This window comes from Neolamprologus multifasciatus, chromosome 6 (genome assembly GCF_963576455.1).
Source record: "Neolamprologus multifasciatus chromosome 6, fNeoMul1.2, whole genome shotgun sequence".
NCBI lineage: Eukaryota > Metazoa > Chordata > Actinopteri > Cichliformes > Cichlidae > Neolamprologus > Neolamprologus multifasciatus.
This window is the reverse complement of record NC_140444.1, coordinates 17,721,338-17,741,897: the sequence shown is the minus strand read 5'-3', so window position 1 is coordinate 17,741,897 and position 20,560 is coordinate 17,721,338. Positions and strand designations below refer to the sequence as shown.

The 20,560-nt window shown below is 39.5% G+C and overlaps 1 protein-coding gene across 2 annotated transcripts; it reads left to right on the top strand.

The window, feature by feature from the left end:
- The first annotated feature begins 434 nt into the window (after nt 1–434).
- On the top strand, nt 435–19,058 carry slc34a2a (solute carrier family 34 member 2a). Of its 2 annotated transcripts, XM_085162684.1 has the most exons (14): nt 435–1,088; nt 1,193–1,262; nt 3,232–3,295; nt 3,386–3,496; nt 4,587–4,715; nt 4,969–5,112; nt 5,221–5,332; nt 8,906–9,098; nt 9,473–9,568; nt 9,657–9,777; nt 10,528–10,695; nt 10,776–10,892; nt 11,243–11,367; nt 13,223–19,058. In XM_085162684.1, the coding sequence occupies exons 2-14, from the start codon at nt 1,239–1,241 to the stop codon at nt 13,784–13,786; spliced, it is 1,968 nt and encodes a 655-aa protein (XP_085018810.1). In that variant the 5' UTR covers nt 435–1,088; nt 1,193–1,238; the 3' UTR covers nt 13,787–19,058. The 2 variants fall into 2 exon arrangements, with proteins under 2 accessions (XP_085018810.1, XP_085018809.1); XM_085162683.1 differs by having other exon boundaries at nt 436–1,262.
- Nucleotides 19,059–20,560: the final 1,502 nt, after the last annotated feature.

The window sequence follows — 20,560 nt, the reverse complement described above, 5'->3', positions numbered from 1 at the left end:
AGTTGTATCCTTTGTCACCTTAGTTATCGTCCATTTGGTTTTACTGCATGGCAGGAGATGCAAGGCTAAAGGGTATATGTGCCTTAACTGTGTTGGTGTGCGATGGAGGTGTTCCTGTTTAGGGGTAAGGCCAAACTGGAATACTAAGGCATAATCAGCCAATTAGAACTGTAGCTGGGGAGTTGTAATTTGTGGGCTTTTGGGACAACCAGACGGGCACCTCAGTGCACTGGGTTGCAGAGGGGCACAGCGTGGCTTCTGGGACAATCAATACAGGCAATAGTTTCATTAGGTCACTGCAGAGTTACTTGAGCTAACCACGCTGTTACATAACTGGGCCACTCAAGTAGCTCTAAGCTGCGGTATAGGTACAAATTACTTGCTGAGTTAACTGTGGCACTTTGGTTTGTTTTTTGGATTAATATTAACTACCCCCATTTCACCCCCATGGCGCAGCTACCATGGAGATTCAGTGCATCACTCTGGCGCAGATTGACGTTTTTTTTTTGTGAAGAGTTTTATGAAGCTAAACTTAGTTCACTGGCAGTTTGAAATATTGACCAATGGGTAGCTGGATTAGGAAAATCAATCATTTCTATGCAAAAATGCTCCAAAAATACACTCAAGTTGGACTTGTATGACATTATAGACCCACCCCACCCCCAATACAGTCAATGATCACACCGCACTGCCCTGTGTGGTATAAATAAATCTTTGTCAGGGCATCCATTGTGTCTGTCACCTCTTTCCCATGTTAATCTCAGGGTCCACCAGCTGGAGATATCCTCACTCTGAGAGCTGTGCATGAGACATGCAATGAAGAATTATTTTTTTAACAGCTAAATTAAGCACAGAGTTTGTGCTTTAAGAGTTCATGTTTTAAATGGATGATCATACTTTCAAACGGGACACGCAAACAGAACTGATTATGAGTTTTGCGTGCAAAATGTACAAAGTACGTCGGTAGGGTAAGTTTAGCAGCAGGTGTGGAGGTGCAGTTGAAAGCTGACGCCACCAGCCTGAGACTTATCAGGTACAATGTGAGTTGGATTGCAACACCACTGGCAGAAAGATTAAAGCCGAGTCAGGTAAGAATAATCAAAGTTTGGAAGGTGTGTTCTTCTTATCATCGTGACGGAAGTGTTCCCGGTGATGTGAACACTGCACATCACATTTTTTTATCTGCACGAAGGGAGCATTTTAAAACCTGAGGCCAAAGTAAAAAGTGCACGGGAAGGATGGACACACTACACCCGCCACAGGTGAGGACAGACATGTCTCAGTCAATCTTCTAATTATTTTTGCTGCTGTTAACTGAAAACTGAATGCAAAACTGGAGTATTTAAATTAATAAAATTATATAATGGATTGGGAGAATCAGTATGGGTCAAGAGTTCATGAACTGTAACATTTGTATGGTAACATGAGGATGTGTGTAGATTTTTAAATTATATTTATTTATAAATTCTTAAAATATGTTTTAACATACATACTGCTCATACAGTATGCATGTGGCTCTTAATTCATGTGAAAAAAAAAACACGTTTATTGTTACTGAGCTGGAATTCAGAACAGAAAACACTGAAATTAAGTCTGAAAATGATTGGATGTGGTCCACTGAAGCCCATCATGTGAAAACTAAAACTGACGTTCAATATTAGCTGTGCTAATTCTAATTAATTAATTAATTAATTCTAATTAATTCTAACTCTTATGAACGAGTAATGATAGAAAACAGGGCACAGCTTAGACAAATAGTGTACACCTAGAAACTTTAAAATTATATTGTTTATTAAGTATAAACAATAGCAAAATGACGGAACATACCCCACAGTGTTTTCTTTTTGTCATACTGTCCAGCGACTGGAATTTTACTGGATTACATGTGACACAAAGATCAATACCCTGGCATGAGAAAAGATAAGTGTGTGTGTGTGTGTGTGTGTGTGTGTTATTCCTGAAGCCAATACCTGCTAGAGAAAATTAGTTTGTTTTAATAAGTGAGGAGTCGATGCAGCTGAATGAGGTTTTCTGTATCTATGCTTAGTTTGCTGCATTGTTAGTTAACGACAATCATCACTCTAACAAATTGCTGCAAAAATAGAGGAAATTTTACATACACTGTTCCAAAAAACAGTAATGTCAAAGTATCATACTGTATATTTTACAGTTTTGTAGTGTCTTTCTAGAATATCATTAAATTTACATAAGTAGACTGTGATTTTACATGTCAAAGGTAAAATAACATAACATCACTGTAAATATAGTAAAATACAATTTACTTGTTTTTTAAAAATATTTTTTTGTACATATGCATATTCAGATTGTAAAAATACATTCAGAAATGTATCATAATTTCACAAATATTTGTCTGTTATGTGAGAGAATGATCTATTAAATTCAAATGTAATACTATGGAAAAATATATAAAATGATCGAAAATGAGAATAATCAATAATTAAAGGAGTATTTGAATTATAATTTTGCTGAAAATTTAATGTCATCTAGGTTTGATTCAATAATTCAGAGGTAACAAGTGAAAATATAATTAATAGGAATAAAAACTAAAAAAAACATATAAAACATTGCACGGACACCCTCGGTATTGTGTCCGTGGTCAAGACTCTTCACCTACTGGTGATGGCCAGAGGGGCCAATGGTGCAATATGGCAGCCTCGCCTCTGTCAGTCTGTCCCAGGGCATGCAATCCATTATTATTTAAACCAACTGTTAACTGTATATTTCTGTACATTTATGTATTATGATTCATATTGCCACATTCATTGACCTTGTTTAGAGGTAATTTCATTGTTTGATCACGTTAAAATGTTCCTAATTTAATGTCTAAAAGCACTTGGAAAAGGCAGAATCCCATGTAAAATTAGCACAACAAACTCTATTTTCATTACTGAAAATAACCGTATTTTTATGAGGAAGTTATTTTCTGTTATTTTACAGTAGTATTTTGGCGCCCCAGCTGCTGGAATATTACCGTTTTTTAAGATGTTTTTTTTAACAGTGTAGCAATGCATCATTCTTTTTAAAAGCTTGCTGCATTTAGGGATAACAGCAAGCTACTTTACCATATTTTATGTATAATATGGTGTTTTTTCTTTGTGTTATCTAAATATTACAATAACGTTGATATAATGTAAGTATTATTTATGCTTAAGAATAGTTTGAGAATGACTAAAGCTAAATGAGTGAAAATGAATCTGATTTTTTTTTCAGCAAATGGCTACAAAAAACAAATGTAAGGAAGACAACGATGAGAAAAATGGATATAAAAGTAAAGGTGTGTAAGGAAAAGCTACTGATTGATTTAATCAGAATTACATGTGTGTGTGCAGCAGGACAAAAATGGTCTTTTTTCTCATGTTTATAGAAATCAAAGCGAGCCCTGCACATTCCACTGCGGCTCTGATCGTGGATGAGCCGGAGGAGACAGATCCATGGGACCTGCCAGAACTGAAGGACGCGGGTGTCCCGTGGTCAGGTGTAGACTCGTTGTTTCTAATAGTACAAGCAATGTCTCATCAAGGACTGTGATAAGACAGTCCTGATAAGATGTGCACATTGTTAATAACTATTGCATTTACAAATCAAGCCTAGTGATTCAGAACATTAGCTGTACATTACACCATAAAGAGCTGCAGTAAAACACAAAGTCCTGCAGCTAAAGAGTTACTGTTTGTTACGGTGATAATTAAAATATTCACTGAGAAGCTTTTATATTTGATTTTTAAACAAAGTGAAAAAAACCCCAATAAGTTTATGTGTTTAGGAGTTTTCCCTCATGTACACCATATTAACATAATTCAGTGTGTCCTATTAAAGGTGTAAATGCTTTTGCAAACACTTGTTTCATATTTCGAGTTTGTCTGTAAGTTTGATGATTTTGTAAATATTTAGTTAAAAACAGCTTTAAGTGTTGATCTGTGTAAAACTAAAAGAATAAGACATAAAAGGCTTTTCATGTTTTAAATCATTAATACAAACTCTAGTTTGCTTCTGGATCATCATTACCTCATTTTAAGAAGTTCAAACATTGATCTGATTACTTGAACAGTGTACCAGTAATAAATGGTAGTGTTAGTGATAGCAGTGAACAAACGTCCTGTTCAGATAAGATAAATTAGGTAAATTTGCTTTGACTGCAATAGAGGTTAAGATGAACTCTAAAATTATAGAACGTAATACTACTAGTATATAAAATTATTAGTGCTGTCAGCGTTAGTCTTGTTAAAATGACGTTAACGCCATAACCGCATTAACGTGGCAAATCTCCATTAGCGAGTTACTGCGTAGGGCTGCACGGCGTTAACGCGTTAGCGTGGTTAGGTCGTTAACGCATTAACGCCGTGCAGCCCTACGAGATTAACGCTGACAGCACTAAAAAATATACATAAATTACTATATTCACTTAGTTGTTACCCTCCTCTTTGAATCCAGCGCCACTGGACTATAGAGCTTACAATAAAGAAGGGGGGGGGGTGTATTTTTGTGTAATAGTGCTTTTTTTCAGTCAGTTATTTCAGACATGTTGATCTTGTATATTTTGCTTTGTCTCTTTCTCTTTGTTTCAGCTCTGGATACCAAAGGGAAGGTCCTCAGAGTGCTGATATCAGTGGGGAAGCTGATTCTGCTTTTAGGTTTCCTCTATATGTTCGTCTGTTCTCTTGACATCCTGAGCTCAGCTTTCCAGCTTGTGGGAGGTACTCACTCTTAAACTTATCAGAAGCTGTGAGTTAATGTAATGTTGAGCAATAAACTTGCAAGTTATAGTCCTTTTACCACAGCAGACGTTTTGTTTTTAAGACACTGTGCAAGTCACCTTTAGCAGTACTCAGTTCTACTACTGTTTAAAATGTACCCGATCACCAATCCCAAGCATAATATTTTTATATTCAGAAATAAAATATGGTATGAATGTGAAAATGTTCACTCTCTACTGTTCACCTGGTCCAGGTAAAACGGCAGGTGACATCTTTCAGGACAACGAAATTTTGTCCAACCCTCTGGCTGGTTTAGTCATTGGTGTTCTGGTCACCCTGCTGGTCCAGAGCTCATCCACTTCCTCCTCCATAGTTGTCAGCATGGTCTCCTCTGGTTGTGAGTATGAACTTCTCCCCTCTACCAGCACATACAGAGACACATCCATGCACAGAAAACTCATCATGAGTGAGGATGATATTGAAGGAGGTCTTTGTGTCTCCACAGTGTTAACAGTTCAGGTAGCCGTTCCTATCATCATGGGCACCAACATCGGCACCTCGGTCACAAACACTCTAGTCGCCATGACGCAGGCTGGTGAACGCAACACTTTTCGGAGGTAATGACTTTGTGCTTCATGGAAGCTTCCTTTCCTTCTGCTAAACAGAAAAAAGTAACCCAGGAGAAAATATGTGTGTGTTCTTCATTATATTGTAGTAATATACAGAAATATATACCTTGCAAATCTTTTTCAGAGTGAACTTACTGTACAGAATACATCTTTACTGACTTAAAAAAAGGATTGGGTGCATAAATTTGAATTTTCTGTAATCTACACGTGGTCAAAACTATACACGCAGGCCCAAATATATACTTTATCCACTCCAAAACCAGTTTTGATGTGTGAACGTCCAACTGTTTCCAAGTTTCAACCATCTAGCTGTTGCTTTGAGATGAAGTTAGAGAATGTGTAGGACCTTTAGCTTCTCCTTTGCTTCACCATATGGGGGTGGTGTTGAAGGTCTCAGTCCATGGCGATATAATACTCACTTCACTGTGGACCGTTACGTGGTATTTCAGAAGTTTCTAGTTCATGGTAGGCTTGTTCCAGAATATCCTCAGCAATTTCTTCTCATCCCAGGGTAACGGTTTGGGTCTTCCTCCAGAACTCTACAGTTCTTCTTCTATGCTGGCAAAGAGAAATTATCAGCCATAGTCACTCATGATCAAAAAATTCTTGCTTTTTTTTTTTTTTTATCATTTAAAGTCAGTAAAATGTATTCTGTACAATCATTCTACCCTGAAAGAAGAACAGTTCAATGAAGTCATTAAAGCCAAAAATTACCATGGCATTCATGCCAATGATAAATACATGTAATAATAATAATAATAATACATTTTATTTATAGGCGCCTTTCAGACCCTCAAGGTCACCTTACAGTAACACGTAAACAATACGATAAAAAACATAAGAAAAATGTATATAGAGCAAACATGGTAGATAGAATTTAGACATAAACAGTCATAAAAGTATAAAAGCAAATATAAAAACTGAGCAAGGTAAAAATGGCCTAAGAGAGATCAGGTGTATGCAATTCTAAACAGATGGGTTTTGAGTAGTGATTTAAAAGTGGTGAGACAGTGTGTGGTCCGGAGAGCAAGTGGAAGTGCATTCCAAAGTCTCGGGGCAGAACAACTAAAGGTTCTGAGTCCCATGGTAGTCAGGCGAGCAGGTGGAACAGACAGAAGGGAAGCTGAAGGAGAGCGGAGTGTACGAAGGGGTGAGTATGTATGAAGAAGATCGGATAGATATGGAGGAGCAAAGTTATGAAGCGCTTTGAAAGTGAGAAGCAGGATCTTGAAATTGACACGGAGGTGAATTGGGAGCCAATGGAGCTGTTTAAGAACAGGTGTTATATGTTCAGTGGATCTAGTTCTGGAAATAATACGGGCAGCTGTATTTTGAACCAACTGCAGTTTATGGAGGGATTTATGAGGTAGACCATAGAGAAGAGAATTACAGTAATCCAGACGAGATGTGACAAGAGCATTGACAAGTATGGCGGTACTGTGTGGTGTGAGTGAGGGACAAAGACGGTTAATATTACGGAGATGAAAGTGGGAAGACCGAGTGATATTATTTATATGTGCTGTGAAGGACAGAGTGCTATCGAGGATGACACCAAGACTCTTAACCTGAGGGGAGGGTGTGACAACAGAGTTATTAATGGATAACGAAAGACTGGTTGGAACTGTAGTCAGATTTGATCTGGTGCCTATTAAAATGAATTCTGTTTTATTGCCATTAAGTTTAAGAAAGTTGTGAGTAAACCAGACCTTGATTTCACTTAAACAGTCAGAAATGGATGTGGGTGGAAGAGTAGCTGTGGGTTTGGAGGATAGGAAGAGCTGGGTGTCATCTGCATAGCAGTGAAACTGGATGGTATGCTTCCTAAAAATATTACCTCGGGGTAGGAGATAGATGATAAAAAGTAAAGGACCCAGGACAGAGCCTTGGGGTACACCGGAATTATTAGTTATTGTGGGAAGTTCAAAATTGGATAGAGAGGATGACAGCTGAGAAGGACAAAAAAAATGCAGATAGAACAATTGACCATATCACAGGAGGAGGGCAATTGCTGATGAAGATTCTCAATCTTGGTGTAAAAAAAGTCCATAAATTTGTTGCAAACTGCAGCAGAGTGTGTATGTATGGCAAAGGTATCTGGGGGTTTAACAATATTATGCAATGTAGAAAACAAAGTGCGAGTGTTTCCTTCAGCGGATTCAATAACAGAGGTGTAGTAAGCAGATTTAGCATGATGAATAGCTTCTTTATAGTGTTGTATATGACTGAGACACATGTCCTTGTGAATAGTAAGTCCTGTTTTCCTGGAGAGATGTTCCAGGCGGCGTCCAGTAGCTTTAAGTTGGCGAAGTTCAGATGAGTACCATGGAACAGAGCGAGAGAAAGAAACAGTTTGAGTTTTTTGGGGAGCCAAGGTATCTAAGAGGTTGATAAGTTCATTGTTATAGTGAGATGCCAAGTCGTCTATGGAAGCTGAGGCATCAATGGTAGGTAAGTTATTAATGCCATGGGAAAGAGCTGATAGATCAATGCCCCTATAATTTCTAAAAGTAATTGAGCGGTTTTGTTTATTTTTGTATAGTGGGAGACTAGCATTGAATAAAACTAATTTATGGTCTGAAAAGGCCATGTACAATACAGCACATTTCTTAGGGGTGACACCAATACAGCAAACAAGATCCAAAATGTGTCCTTTGGAGTGTGTGGGAACGTCCATATATTGGTGTAAGCCAAAGTTGTCCAGACAAGATATAAAATCTCTTGTGGCTGATGTGTTGTCCATGTGGATGTTAAAATTGCCCAGCAGTAGTATATTTGGAGATAAGAATAGGGTTTCAGCGAGAAAGTTAGAAAAATCAGTTAAAAAGTCAGTTGATTTTAGGTGGACGGTAAACAGCAACTGATACTGTGGGGGTTGGTCCATTAATTTGAATCAGCATGGATTCAAATGAGGAGTAGGCAGGAGCAGAAAGAGAGGATACCTGTAAGCATCTGACCCCAACTGTAGCTTTCCTTACTGCAGCAGCAGTACATGTGATGATCTGTCCTGAAAAGATGAACATAGATAAATTAAAAGTGTGATGAACTTACTGTGAAGTTATACATATTTCCGTCAGAATTACTTTATTGTGTTTTTATGGATACTGTTATCTGCATTCAATTTTAGATAACTAATCCTGTGAATTTTATTTCATTTTATGATGTTTTGTTCTTTTCTTGACTTGTTTACTTAGCTGTAAATGAATATTAATCGGTCTTTTTAATTACTGTCTTATTATCTGTATTATTATCTTACCTCTGAAGCCCTTTGAACTCCAATAACCTGCTACTATGTAACTGACAGACAGCCTTCTTTTCAACCTAAGATTCTTAGGCCTCCGGGAAATAAAATAAATACAAAATTAACCATGTAATATTTAATAAAAAATAAATAAAACAACAAACAAAATAATTAATTTTTATTTTATGAATCTCAGGTTCAGAGAAATGATAAATGGTACACATTTCCTAGAATTCTTTACCTGGAAAGCAGTGATATCACGCTTTCATTAGAAAGATCAAAGGTCATTGTTGTCTTGCTTTTGTGTTTCATTATGCACTTAGAGCTTTCGCAGGGGCCACGGTGCACGACTTCTTTAACTGGCTCTCAGTGTTGGTGCTGCTGCCTCTGGAGGTAGCCAGTGGTTACTTGTTTGTGGTCACCAAGCTCATCACTGATTCATTCGAAATCCAGAGTGGAGAGGCCCCAGATCTGTTAAATGTGATCACTGACCCCCTCACTGAATCAATCATAGAGGTAAGATGTCATTATTATCTTAATTTTCCAAATAACAAACAAACATGCAGCTGCCTTATTCAGTTTTTGGTCATCAATCTGGTGAAAAAACGTGCTTGACAGGCCTGGATGATACAGTAAGAGTGGCCATGCATAACATCTATATATAACAGCAGAATTTCACCTCTATCTAAAATGACATTGAGAACACAAAGTATTAAGCAGCATGATTAATTTCCTGAAAGATGAATGCTGACATGAATGTCTGTTGTCTATTGCTTTTTTTCACACTCTTAACATTATCAGACAGATAAGATGCTCATATATAAGGCTGTTATCTCTCATGGTTTATAGTTTACAGTTTATTTTCTCCTCCCTTTTTCCTTCTGACTCAGCTGGATGCATCTGTGATTAGTGGGATTGCCACCGACGATCCAGAAGCTAAAAACAAGAGCCTCATAAAGAGATGGTGCCAAACCTTCACCAACACAGTAAGACCAAAGCATGTCAAATATATCCAAATATACTCCAACGAACTAAGAATTAAATGCTGAATATATGTTTTCCACCCTGTTTCAGACCTTAATGAATGTCACAGTTCCTGGTCCAGAGAACTGTACCTCTCCTTCTCTGTGCTGGGTTGATGGCAACTATACCTTCACGCTAAAGAACGTTTCTCAGACATACAATTTAAAGAAATGTAAGACCACTATTTACTTTAATTTAATTCTGTAAATAAAGGAATAATGTTTCCATCACAATATAATAGACAGTCTCCTTGTAGAGACATTTGGATTGAACTGTGTACTTTTCATTGTCCTTGTGGGACAGTAGTCTGCCCAGATTAAGCATCTCATATACATATATATACATTAGATATACATCAGATGTCATCATAATAATAGTGCAATTTACTAATAGCACTGCGAGTCTATCAGTAAATTGCATACAAAAGTTACTACAGAAGTATCAAACATTATATGAACAAAAGTAGTGGGACACCTACACATTATGCCTACAGGAGCTGCTTCAGCTTGGAGACTCATGCCATGAAGCTTCCAGCACACAGTTTTTGTGCTGATGTTAATGCCAGAGGTATTGAGCTGTTCAGTTATTGCATCAGTAGAGCACCGGTGACTTTTATGCACCACGCTCCACAGCACTCAGTTTATCAGGTCTACCTCTTTAAGGCTGAGTTGCCGTGTTTCCCGAATGCTTCCACTTTGCAACAAAAATGCATTGCATTGGAGTATCTTACTCAAATTCAGTGGGCCCATTCTTTTACAAATGTTTATAATGGTAGACCTATAAACATTTTTACACTCCTGTGGCAATGAGGCTGAATGAAACACTTGAATTCAAAGACATGTTAAGACATGTAGGCCAGTAGTTTTGTCCATATTGTGTATTTCTTTCTTGTAATTATGTGCGTGTTTCTGTGTGTTGCCAGGTACACACCTCTTTGTAGATGTGAATCTGTCCGATATGGCGGTGGGTCTGATTCTGCTGGCTCTCTCTCTGTTCGTGCTCTGCTCCTGCCTGATCCTCATAGTCAAGCTGCTCAACTCTATGCTGAAGGGACAGGTGGCTGTTGTCATCAAAAAAGTCCTCAACACCAGTGAGCATCACTATAAATTCTGTAAAAAACTGGATGCGATGTGTAGAATAATACATGAATGTTCTTGTATCTCTGCACAGATTTCCCATTTCCATTCGGTTGGGTCACGGGCTACATCGCCATTTTAGTTGGTGCTGGAATGACCTTCATCGTGCAGAGCAGCTCAGTGTTCACTTCTGCCATTACGCCACTAGTTGGTGAGGTTAATTATGCATTCATCCATTACTTCTATCACCTCCATGTATCTATTATTAAAAACAGCATTGATGCACGATTGCGAATATTTGTTTCCTTCTGAATATTTTTTCTAAAGATTTCTATATCTTGTTTGTCTTCTTTGTGTGACTTTTTAGGCAGTAAAGGACAGAATCTGTCTGAAAGGAGTGAAATTATTGTTCTTTTCTTGATATTTTTGTTTATCCATAATGACCAGGACCTAAATCTAATGACTGTAATATCATGGTGAAGCAGATAGTGATGGTCGTCAGACACATGGTGTAAGGATGTGAAAATATGTATTCCAACCATGTCATTTTTAATTCAATAGGCATTGGTGTCATCAGTATAGAGAGAGCGTACCCACTGTGTCTTGGTTCAAATATCGGCACAACCACCACAGCCATTCTGGCAGCCATGGCTAGTCCCGGAGAAACTCTGGCTGACGCTCTACAGGTCAGTCATTCCCACAAAAACACTCTCCTGTCCTGGTTAACATTAAATGTGTCAGTAGTTGTATTTAGAACCTCTACAAGCCTTTCTAAGGTTTTATACTGTACTTCTTCTTATTTAAAAAAAAAAAAGACATTTTCTTAATTTATAATAATTTAAATATCATTGCAGGTACATCTTCTCATGAGAAATTATGTCATATTTGCTATTTAACATATTTCCTATGGTTACCTACATATTACATACAAGGTCTGCAAAAATCCAAATGACTATTTTTACCCTAATAATAATATTTTATCCGACTAATTTAATTTTTATTCAACTGTGACATTTAGCTTAACTTTAAATTTGTGGTTTGAGGGGGAAATTGGGTGCCTCCATGAAAATGTGGGACAAATCGTTGTGGAATCAGCTGTTGGAAATATAAACTTACTGGACACTTCATTAGGTACACCTTATCAACTGCTTGTTAATACTATCCAGAAAAGGTGGGCCGTTCTTTAAATTTGAACAAAATGAAAACTAAAAGACTTTCAAATCACACGAGCCAGTATTTAATTCACAACTCCAAGCACAGATAAGATAACAAATGTTAAAACTGAGAAATCAAATAATTGATTAACAAAATGAGCTCATTTCAATTATGGGTGATTTCAGTAACAATAATAATAATAATAATGGATTGGATTTATATAGCGCTTTTCAAGGCACCAAAAGCGCTTTACAATGCCATTATTCATTCACTCTCACATTCACACACTGGTGGAGGCAAGCTACGGTTGTAGCCACAGCTGCCCTGGGGCAGACTGACAGAAGCGAGGCTGCCATATCGCGCCATCGGCCCCTCTGGGCCAACACCAGTAGGCGGTAGGGTAAAGTGTCTTGCCCAAGGACACAACGACCAGGACAGAGAGCCCGGGGATCGAACCAGCAACCTTGCGGTTACAGATTCGCTTCCCAACCCCCTGAGCCACGGTCGCCCCAACCTCGACTTATTGGTGCCAGATGAGCTGGTCTGAATATTTGAGAAACTATTGGGATTTTCCCAACAACTACATAAAAAAATAGGTCGGAGGAGAATAGCCATACTGCTTCATGCTGATAGGTGCAATTTAAATAACCACTAATTAACGACTCTCAATGCACACCACATCAAACCTTGAAGCAGATGGGCTACAGCAGCAGAGGACCACACCAGATGCCCCTCCTGTCCTGAGATTACAGTTCACACAGGTTCTGCGACATTCAGATGGTTGGGACAGAATTTGCTGTAAACAACATACATGGCTCCATTGTGCTTTGCATCAAAGATTCAGGCTGGTCGTAGTGGTGAAATGGGGTGGGAGATATTTGGCACATTTTGACCCCCTAGTACCAACTGAGCATCTTCTGCTGGCTGCATCCAGCAGGATAACACACCATGTCATAAAGCTCAAACTATGTCAAACTGGTTTCTTGAACGTGACAATGAGTTCACTGTACTCATCCCAGCCTCTGCAGTTACCCGATATCAATCAAATAGAGCACCGTTAGGATGTGGCAGAATGAGAAATTCATATCATGGATGTGCAGCTGACCTATCTGCAGAGGTTGTACGATGCTCTCGTCAATATAGACCAAAATCTCTGAATCTTGTTGAATCCATGTCAGGAAGAATTGAAGTCCAAGCAAGGTGCACCTAATAAAATGACCAGTATCTTTGTGGCTCTGACATCTTGTGCCAAATCATTTATTTTCAATAAAAAAGAAACTTATCAGGAAATTATCAACCTGTAAAAGATTACATTTTTTACTCTGAATTTGTAGCAAGCTTCCTCTTTGCACTTACACTGATGCTTGTTGTTTGTTAACAATTCAGATTGCCCTCGTGCACTTCCTGTTCAACATCTCTGGCATCATTCTGTGGTATCCCATTCCATTTACCCGCGTCCCTATCCGGTTGGCTAAAGGTCTGGGCAGCATCACGGGCAAGTACCGCTGGTTTGCTGTAGTCTACATCATCTGCTGCTTCTTCGTTTTACCGCTTCTCATTTTCGGCCTGTCGCTGGCTGGCTGGAAGGTGCTGGTGGGCGTGGGTGTTCCTCTACTCATCATGTTGATCATAATCATTGTGATCAACATACTACAAAAGCGGAAACCTGGGTGGCTGCCTGCAGTTCTGCGATCCTGGGACTTCCTCCCACTATGGGCACACTCCCTGGCACCCTGCGACAAAGCAGTTGGGGTTTTAATCGCAAAATGTTGTTGCTGCTGCAAATGCTGCCAAGCTGCATCAGACGACCAAGAAGACAGAGCAGAACAATTGGAAAATAACAAGACAACACACACAGCAGTATATGACAATCCTGCAATGAGTGTAGAGAATGAAGCGGAAGATGGGATGAAAATAGAGTTAAATATCCTGAAAATGACCACGCTTTGAGATTTGATATTTTAAGTGCAGTTGTGGTCAGAAGTTTACATGTACTCGTCATGGCCATGAACGTAACTGTGATGTTGGAGTTCTAGTGATTTCTTTAACTGTTGTTTTTCCAGGTGGGAATTAAGCCAACTTACAGGACTTTAAAAAGCAAGAACTGGGTGCAAGTTTGAATGTATTTTGGATTTTCTCTAATCCACACAGGGTCGAAATTCTACATAAACTCATTTAGGTTGTGCTGATAGTTGTACAATGTTATTAAAAAACCTTTTTTCAATTCTTCAATTCAAACAATTCTCTGTAAGTACAAGTTATTTGTCACCACTTTGCCAACTTCTAGAAGAAGACCCCAACTCTCACCCCTTAGATGACAGGGAATTGTTCAGGAACATGTTGAGAAACCACAAAGGCTCAAGCCTGCCATGAACTGTAAACTGCTGAAAACCAGCAGTAGGAACTGAACAATTGAAGCATGTTTTACATTGCCATGGACTGAGACGGCGCTGACCAAGACAGAAGTCCTTGCTCCAAAATCAACACCGTAAACAACTGATCTGCAATTTTCAGCTTCAAGCCACATGCCAAATTTTATGGTGAGGTGACACAAAGATTGAGCTGTTTGATCACAATGAGAAGAGGTATGTTTGGATGGTTAAAGGTGAGGCTTTCAAACCTAAGAACACAAATTTATGGATTATGCTTAAAAGCCAGGTTTTTGCCAGGAGACCAGCCAATTTAAACCAAACTCTGCCAAGACTGATGGATGCCAAAAGTATCTGGCCGGACTGCAACTTGATAAGGGACATTTAATCAAATATGTCATTTTGATGCTTTGTGGATGAGAGAAATTCCAAAATAAATTCAAACATGTGTACCCTATTGATATTTTTTACTGTCATTAAAGATGTATGCTGTACTGTCATTCCACCATGGAAAAAACAGTTCCAAGAAATCATTAAAAATCCAAAAATCTCCACGATGTATTTAAAGTTCCTACCACAACTGTATGTGTGTGACTGTGTGTGATGCAAAGAAACATACTAATGGACATATTGTAGTGTAACATAGGAAATGACTGCATAGACGAATGCACTAAAACGTTACATCGTTAACTGAAGTGACCTTGAAATACGAGTGGAAATCTATAATTATATTAATGTCAGCAAATCCTATGAAAGGATCAAAACCAACCACTTTAGTTTCTCGGAGTCATCATATCGCGACCCAAAACCTAACCCTAACACTAAGGCTAGCCAATCAGAATGTGTGTATGTGTGTTTTTTTTCACAGAATATGTAATATTTGTTTTGGGGTTGTTGTTGTTGTTTTTTTCTCCTGAAAAATCCTCTTTTACTTTTTCCACAGCATACTATTAGAGTGGGGTTAGGGTTATTAACTATGATGACTTAGATCTCGGAGTACTAATACTTCATAATTTAGTAAGTTTATGATTTTAACATCAAATCAGTTTGGCCTTGCTGAAGACATAAATGCAGCAAACATCAGTGCAATTCTATTAACCTTATAAAGGACATCATCATTTCTTAAAGCAGCTTGGTACTTTAATTGTTTTTACCTTCATTATTTAAATGAAGGGAAATTTTTATTTGACTATTTTTCTGCTGTAAATCAGGGAACAAGACAGGGAACTGTGACAGTGCCAGTCAAATACTTTCACCCAGACATGTTGATTTTCGCTGTTTGAAATTTTGCTATAAAAATGCTTATTTTATTTATGAGTCCTGCTGAGTTGGTGAATTTAAATTTTAATAGTTCCCTGGTTCATGAGTAAAAACTTGAAAAACCCAGAGGCTTCAACTAAATTTTGTGTTGTGTCATTGTGTCAGTATGCCATCATGATTTTCTGCCTGCTCATTGTTTGCTGATGAACATTTAGCTCATGTGTACAGCCTCAGAACTGGTAGCATCGCTATAAAGTGGTGTATGATGTGACAAATTTTAGCTACACAAACAAAGCTAGACTCAATCATGTTGACTTTGGTCTTTTAAATCAATTTGTGTGTGGATATAAAAATGCAGAATACCAGTCTTATCCTTTTGACATCTGAGTAACTGTATTGTCATGAACTAACATAACATAACATTTAACATGCTAACTGTGGAGTCTGAGATGTAGTGCTTGTTTTTTGTTGTTGTTTGTTTGTTTTTTGCAGTTTCATTGGCACACCAACCTGTCATGTTTACCTAGTTTTATCATTTTCCCATTTTTGTATTTTTATACAGAGACAAAAAAATCACTGTGTATAAAAGACACATTCAGATCTTTAAAACATCGTTTTAAGGTGTAGTATAACTTTGTAATTGAAGAGGTAATTGTATTCAAGGAATATATAGTCCGGAATTAGATGAATGCACATCTAACAATTTGTTTTTGTTTGTTTAATTGTGAGTTGTCCCCCCAAAAAAACTGTGTTAAAAAGCAAAAAGAATAAAATAATGCTAGATTCATCAATTGGTATGGTTTCCTGACCCATTTATATGCTGATCCCCTCTCTGGGGACATCTCAGGCCCTTTACGGTATGGAGGCCTATCTCCCCCCACCACTTCCCCTGCTGGTGGCAGAAGCCCTCAGACATCGGTGCGTTGGTGGTTCTTTGTGTCCGGGGATGGGCGTCTGGGTACACACCGGCTCACTCCTTGGTGGCTGCTTATCGGGGCCTGGAGCCTGGGGCTCACTCGGGCCACTTCGGGGGTGGGGTGCCCGTGGCCTCTCGGCCTGGGGCTCAGTCACTCTGGCACAGCTGGCTGCCGGCGGAGCACACGGGCACGTCACTACAACCCCCCTGGCTTCTGCTCCGCGGCTGCTGAGTGACCCCTCATCTGGGACTCTCCTCAGCTCTTTCTGGGATAGTGGTGCAGCTGCCCCTCTGTTGGTCTTCCTTGGTCTCTTGAGTTCTGGGGGCCTCTGGATGTCTGGAGTTTTGATCTCCTCCATACCTGCTTCATGCCCAGGAGGACGGGGCTGTGGCTCCCCACACCCTCTAGCAGATCATTACATGAAGGAACCTTTTAAAAAACAAGCGCGCTCATGCTCACAGGTGTACACACGGGTGCTCACACACAAACTACACCCTTTTTGGCTCCTACCTCAAAGCACACTGTGCGCTGTCGATATTACGTGCTGTACAATAATGTTTAATATTTAGTATTTGCTGTTATATTCCCAAAGATCATCGTGATGTTGTTTATTGTATTGCTCTCATTTTCTTTTGCTTGTTTTCTTTTTTCTTTCTCAACAGGTGATCCAGGTGATTGATATATGTATTTTTTTGTCTGCTTATTTAGTTGGTTTTTGGTTTTTTTTGCCCTTTATCCCCGTCCCTCTTCTCTGCTGTTTTTTCCTCCTCTTCCTTTCTCCCTTTCTTTTCCTCATTCAAGTCTGTCCCGTATCTAGCAAGTGACAATAAAAAATAAATAAAATAAACAATAAAAGGTGAATCAAATAGACCATTACGGCAATGCTGGGATGGTCAATTTGGTAAAGTAAATCCGTTGGGCATCTTTCCTCGCCTTTAGACAATAATTCTGATGGCAAAAGAACCAAACGGGACAGGCAAAAAAAAAAAAAAAATATATATATATATATATATATATATATATTAGGGGTGCAACGATACTCGTATCGATATTGAACCGTTCGATACAGTGCTTTCGGTTCGGTACGCATATGTATCGAACAATACAACATTTTTAATTTATTTTATCAACTTTCCTTCTGACGGTGCTGTCTGTGTTGAGCGCTCAGTGGATCTGCGCTCGACATGCAGCCTAGGCGGAGTAGTCAAACGCAGATTCACTGAGCGCAGGGCAAGCTAGCTAGACAGAAGTTAAGCTCTTGCAACATGGCAAATTGAACCTCCCCCACCCTCATTCAGATCTGGCGTCTGGAACTATTTTGGTCTTCATGTGACGTATGACCCTGAAGGTAAGCGTGTCATGGACTAAAGTAAAACAGTATGTCAGATGTGCCACGCAATGCTCAATTACATGAGTGGGAACTAGTGTGTTAGCGCAGTTAGCTCGTTAATGTGTTGACGCTGTCCAGCCCCACACACAGGGCGATCTGCGGTAGCTCGTTAACGGAGATTTGCTGTGTTGTGGCGTTAACCTCATTTCAGATTAAGGCTGACAGCACTAGTGGGAACACAACGAATATGACTGCACATTTACCCGATAGCATCCTAGTGCAAAGACAAGTGGAAGCAGACAAAAACAACAAGCACGCATACAAACTTTACCCGAGTCATTTAGACAGCCGTTAGCACATGATTCTCCTTATGGGGACCTGATATGTTTAATATGCTGCTGAGAATATAGCCCAGAAGAAGCGTATAGTATAGCTTTTATTTTGGAAAGAGACATTTCTCTGTGATAAACTCTCTTTTCCAAAGATGAGTGATTCCTCAATCAGATACAGGGCTCGCAAAATCGCTAGCCCGACGTCCCGGGGCTAGCGATTTTTCCAGTCGGACTGCCCTGCTCTGCTCGTCGGCCTATCGTAGGAAGGAAAAATATATGTCAATGCTTTTGCATTCTTTCGGAAATGTAGCTGGGTAATTATGTCATTGGCATCAGTGAGCCACTGTCAATATGTGACATATTGAAATCGCGTTTGAATTTGCGCTTGTTTTTTGCTTTCACTTTGCAATGTGCGAACTGTGTATAGAGAGCGACAGTACTGATTGGTGAGTGATGATAATTTGCGCACCAATTCCTCTGACATCGTCTTATCAATCGTTAGCTTACTATGCAAACATGACAAGTGAAATCTCCCGCAGCAAGCTTAAACATGTGAGAGGTTGATCGCGCAGAGAATCGCTGAGCGGTAAGTGAGTGCGTGTGTAAAAGCAGCAGGATATATATTTTAGTTCTGCTGAGCCAAATAAGACAGGTCAGGGTGAAGAAGTGACAGCCAAAGAAAAGCTTACCACAAAACGGAAAAATTATGACAAATCAGACTATAAGGCAAAAAGAAAGAGCAGCTTTATGGTTTCATGGACAAAAGAATTTCTGTAGCTGCATTATGACGAGCTAAATAACCAGGGCTGCACATAAGTGGTCCGCAGGTTCGCTGTCAAAATAAAAAACGCGCACAAGATAAGAAGTTGCAACGCGTGTTTGCATACATAAGATTTTCAGGAGGAGGACAGACATTTGTTTAGAACTCTTAAAGATGTCGAAGAAGCTCCTTTAAGCAATTACTGTGATGTTCCTCCACCTCCAAAGAAATGTCAGGAGTCCGAACCACAAAAGAAGCGCGTATTCTCGGAAAAGTGGTTGCAGGAGGTGAGCTGGCTTCAAACAAATGATGAATGCACAGAGATTTGGTGCAGAATGTGCCGAGAAAATTTAATAAATGACAAATTAATAAAAAGGCATGAACATTTTTTTGTGTATCGAAAAAATATCGAACCGTGACACCAAAGTATCGAACCGAACCGAACCGTGAATTTTGTGTATCGTTGCACCCCTAATATATATATATATATATATATATATATATATATATATATATATAAATATATATATATATGCTAATTATTTCTATATAGCCCTGTTATCTGTGTTATTTGTTTCTGAGCTAACCAAAGTATAAGGAGGGTGTTTAAAGTGTTAAAAGAGATAAAGACAGAGCCCTGCAGTGGTAAGAGTCGCATCAAAAGGGGTCCAAAATACAAGGTCGTCACGTGGTTCATGTAGGCTTTAGCTAGTTCCAGGAAGTGCATAATAAGTGAATACAGAGAGACAGAGCACTGTTTCTCCAGAACTAGCAGTCAATAAATGCATCTATCTATCTACACACACACACACAAACACACACACACACACAGATATATATATGTATGTGTGTGTATATATATATATATATATATATATATATATATATATACACTTTGCTGTAAAATAAGATGGTCCACTGGAAGTAATGCAAATGACATGACTCTGACGTGAGGGCTCTGGATAAACCTGCCCAGAGTCTAAAAATATCACAAACTTTGTTAGTATTATTAAATTATTCTTTCATACTTTTTTTTAAATGACTATCCAACGGTCCTCTCATTGTACGTTCACTGTATTGTTAGATCTGTGAAGTTTTAATTATTGATCCCATCCATCCATCCATCCATCCATCTTCCTCCGCTTTATCCGAGGCCGGGTCGCGGGGGCAGCAGCCTAAGCAAAGAGGCCCAGACCTCCCTCTCCCCAGCCACCTCCTCCAGCTTATCCGGGGGAACACCAAGGCGTTCCCAGGCCAGCCGAGAGATATAATCTCTCCAGTGTGTCCTGGGTCTGCCCCGGGGCCTCCTCCCGGTGGGACATGCCTGGAACACCTCACCCAGGAGGCGCCCAGGGGGCATCTGACCACCTCAGCTGGCTCCTTTCGATGTGGAGCAGCAGCGGCTCTACTCTGAGCCCCTCCCGGATGGCCGAACTTCTCACCCTATCTCTAAGGGAGAGGCCAGCCACCCTTCGGAGGAAGCTCATTTCCGCCGCTTGTATCCGCGATCTCGTTCTTTCGGTCACTACCCACAGCTCGTGGCCATAGGTGAGGGTAGGGACGTAGATCGACCGGTAAATTGAGAGCTTCGCTTTTACACTCAGCTCCCTCTTCACCACGATGGACCGGTGCAGCGTCTGCATTACTGCAGCTGCAGCCCCAATCCGTCTGTCGATCTCCGGCTCCCTTCTCCCATAACTCACGAACAAGACCCCGAGATACTTGAACTCCTCCACTTGGGGCAGGAACTCATCCC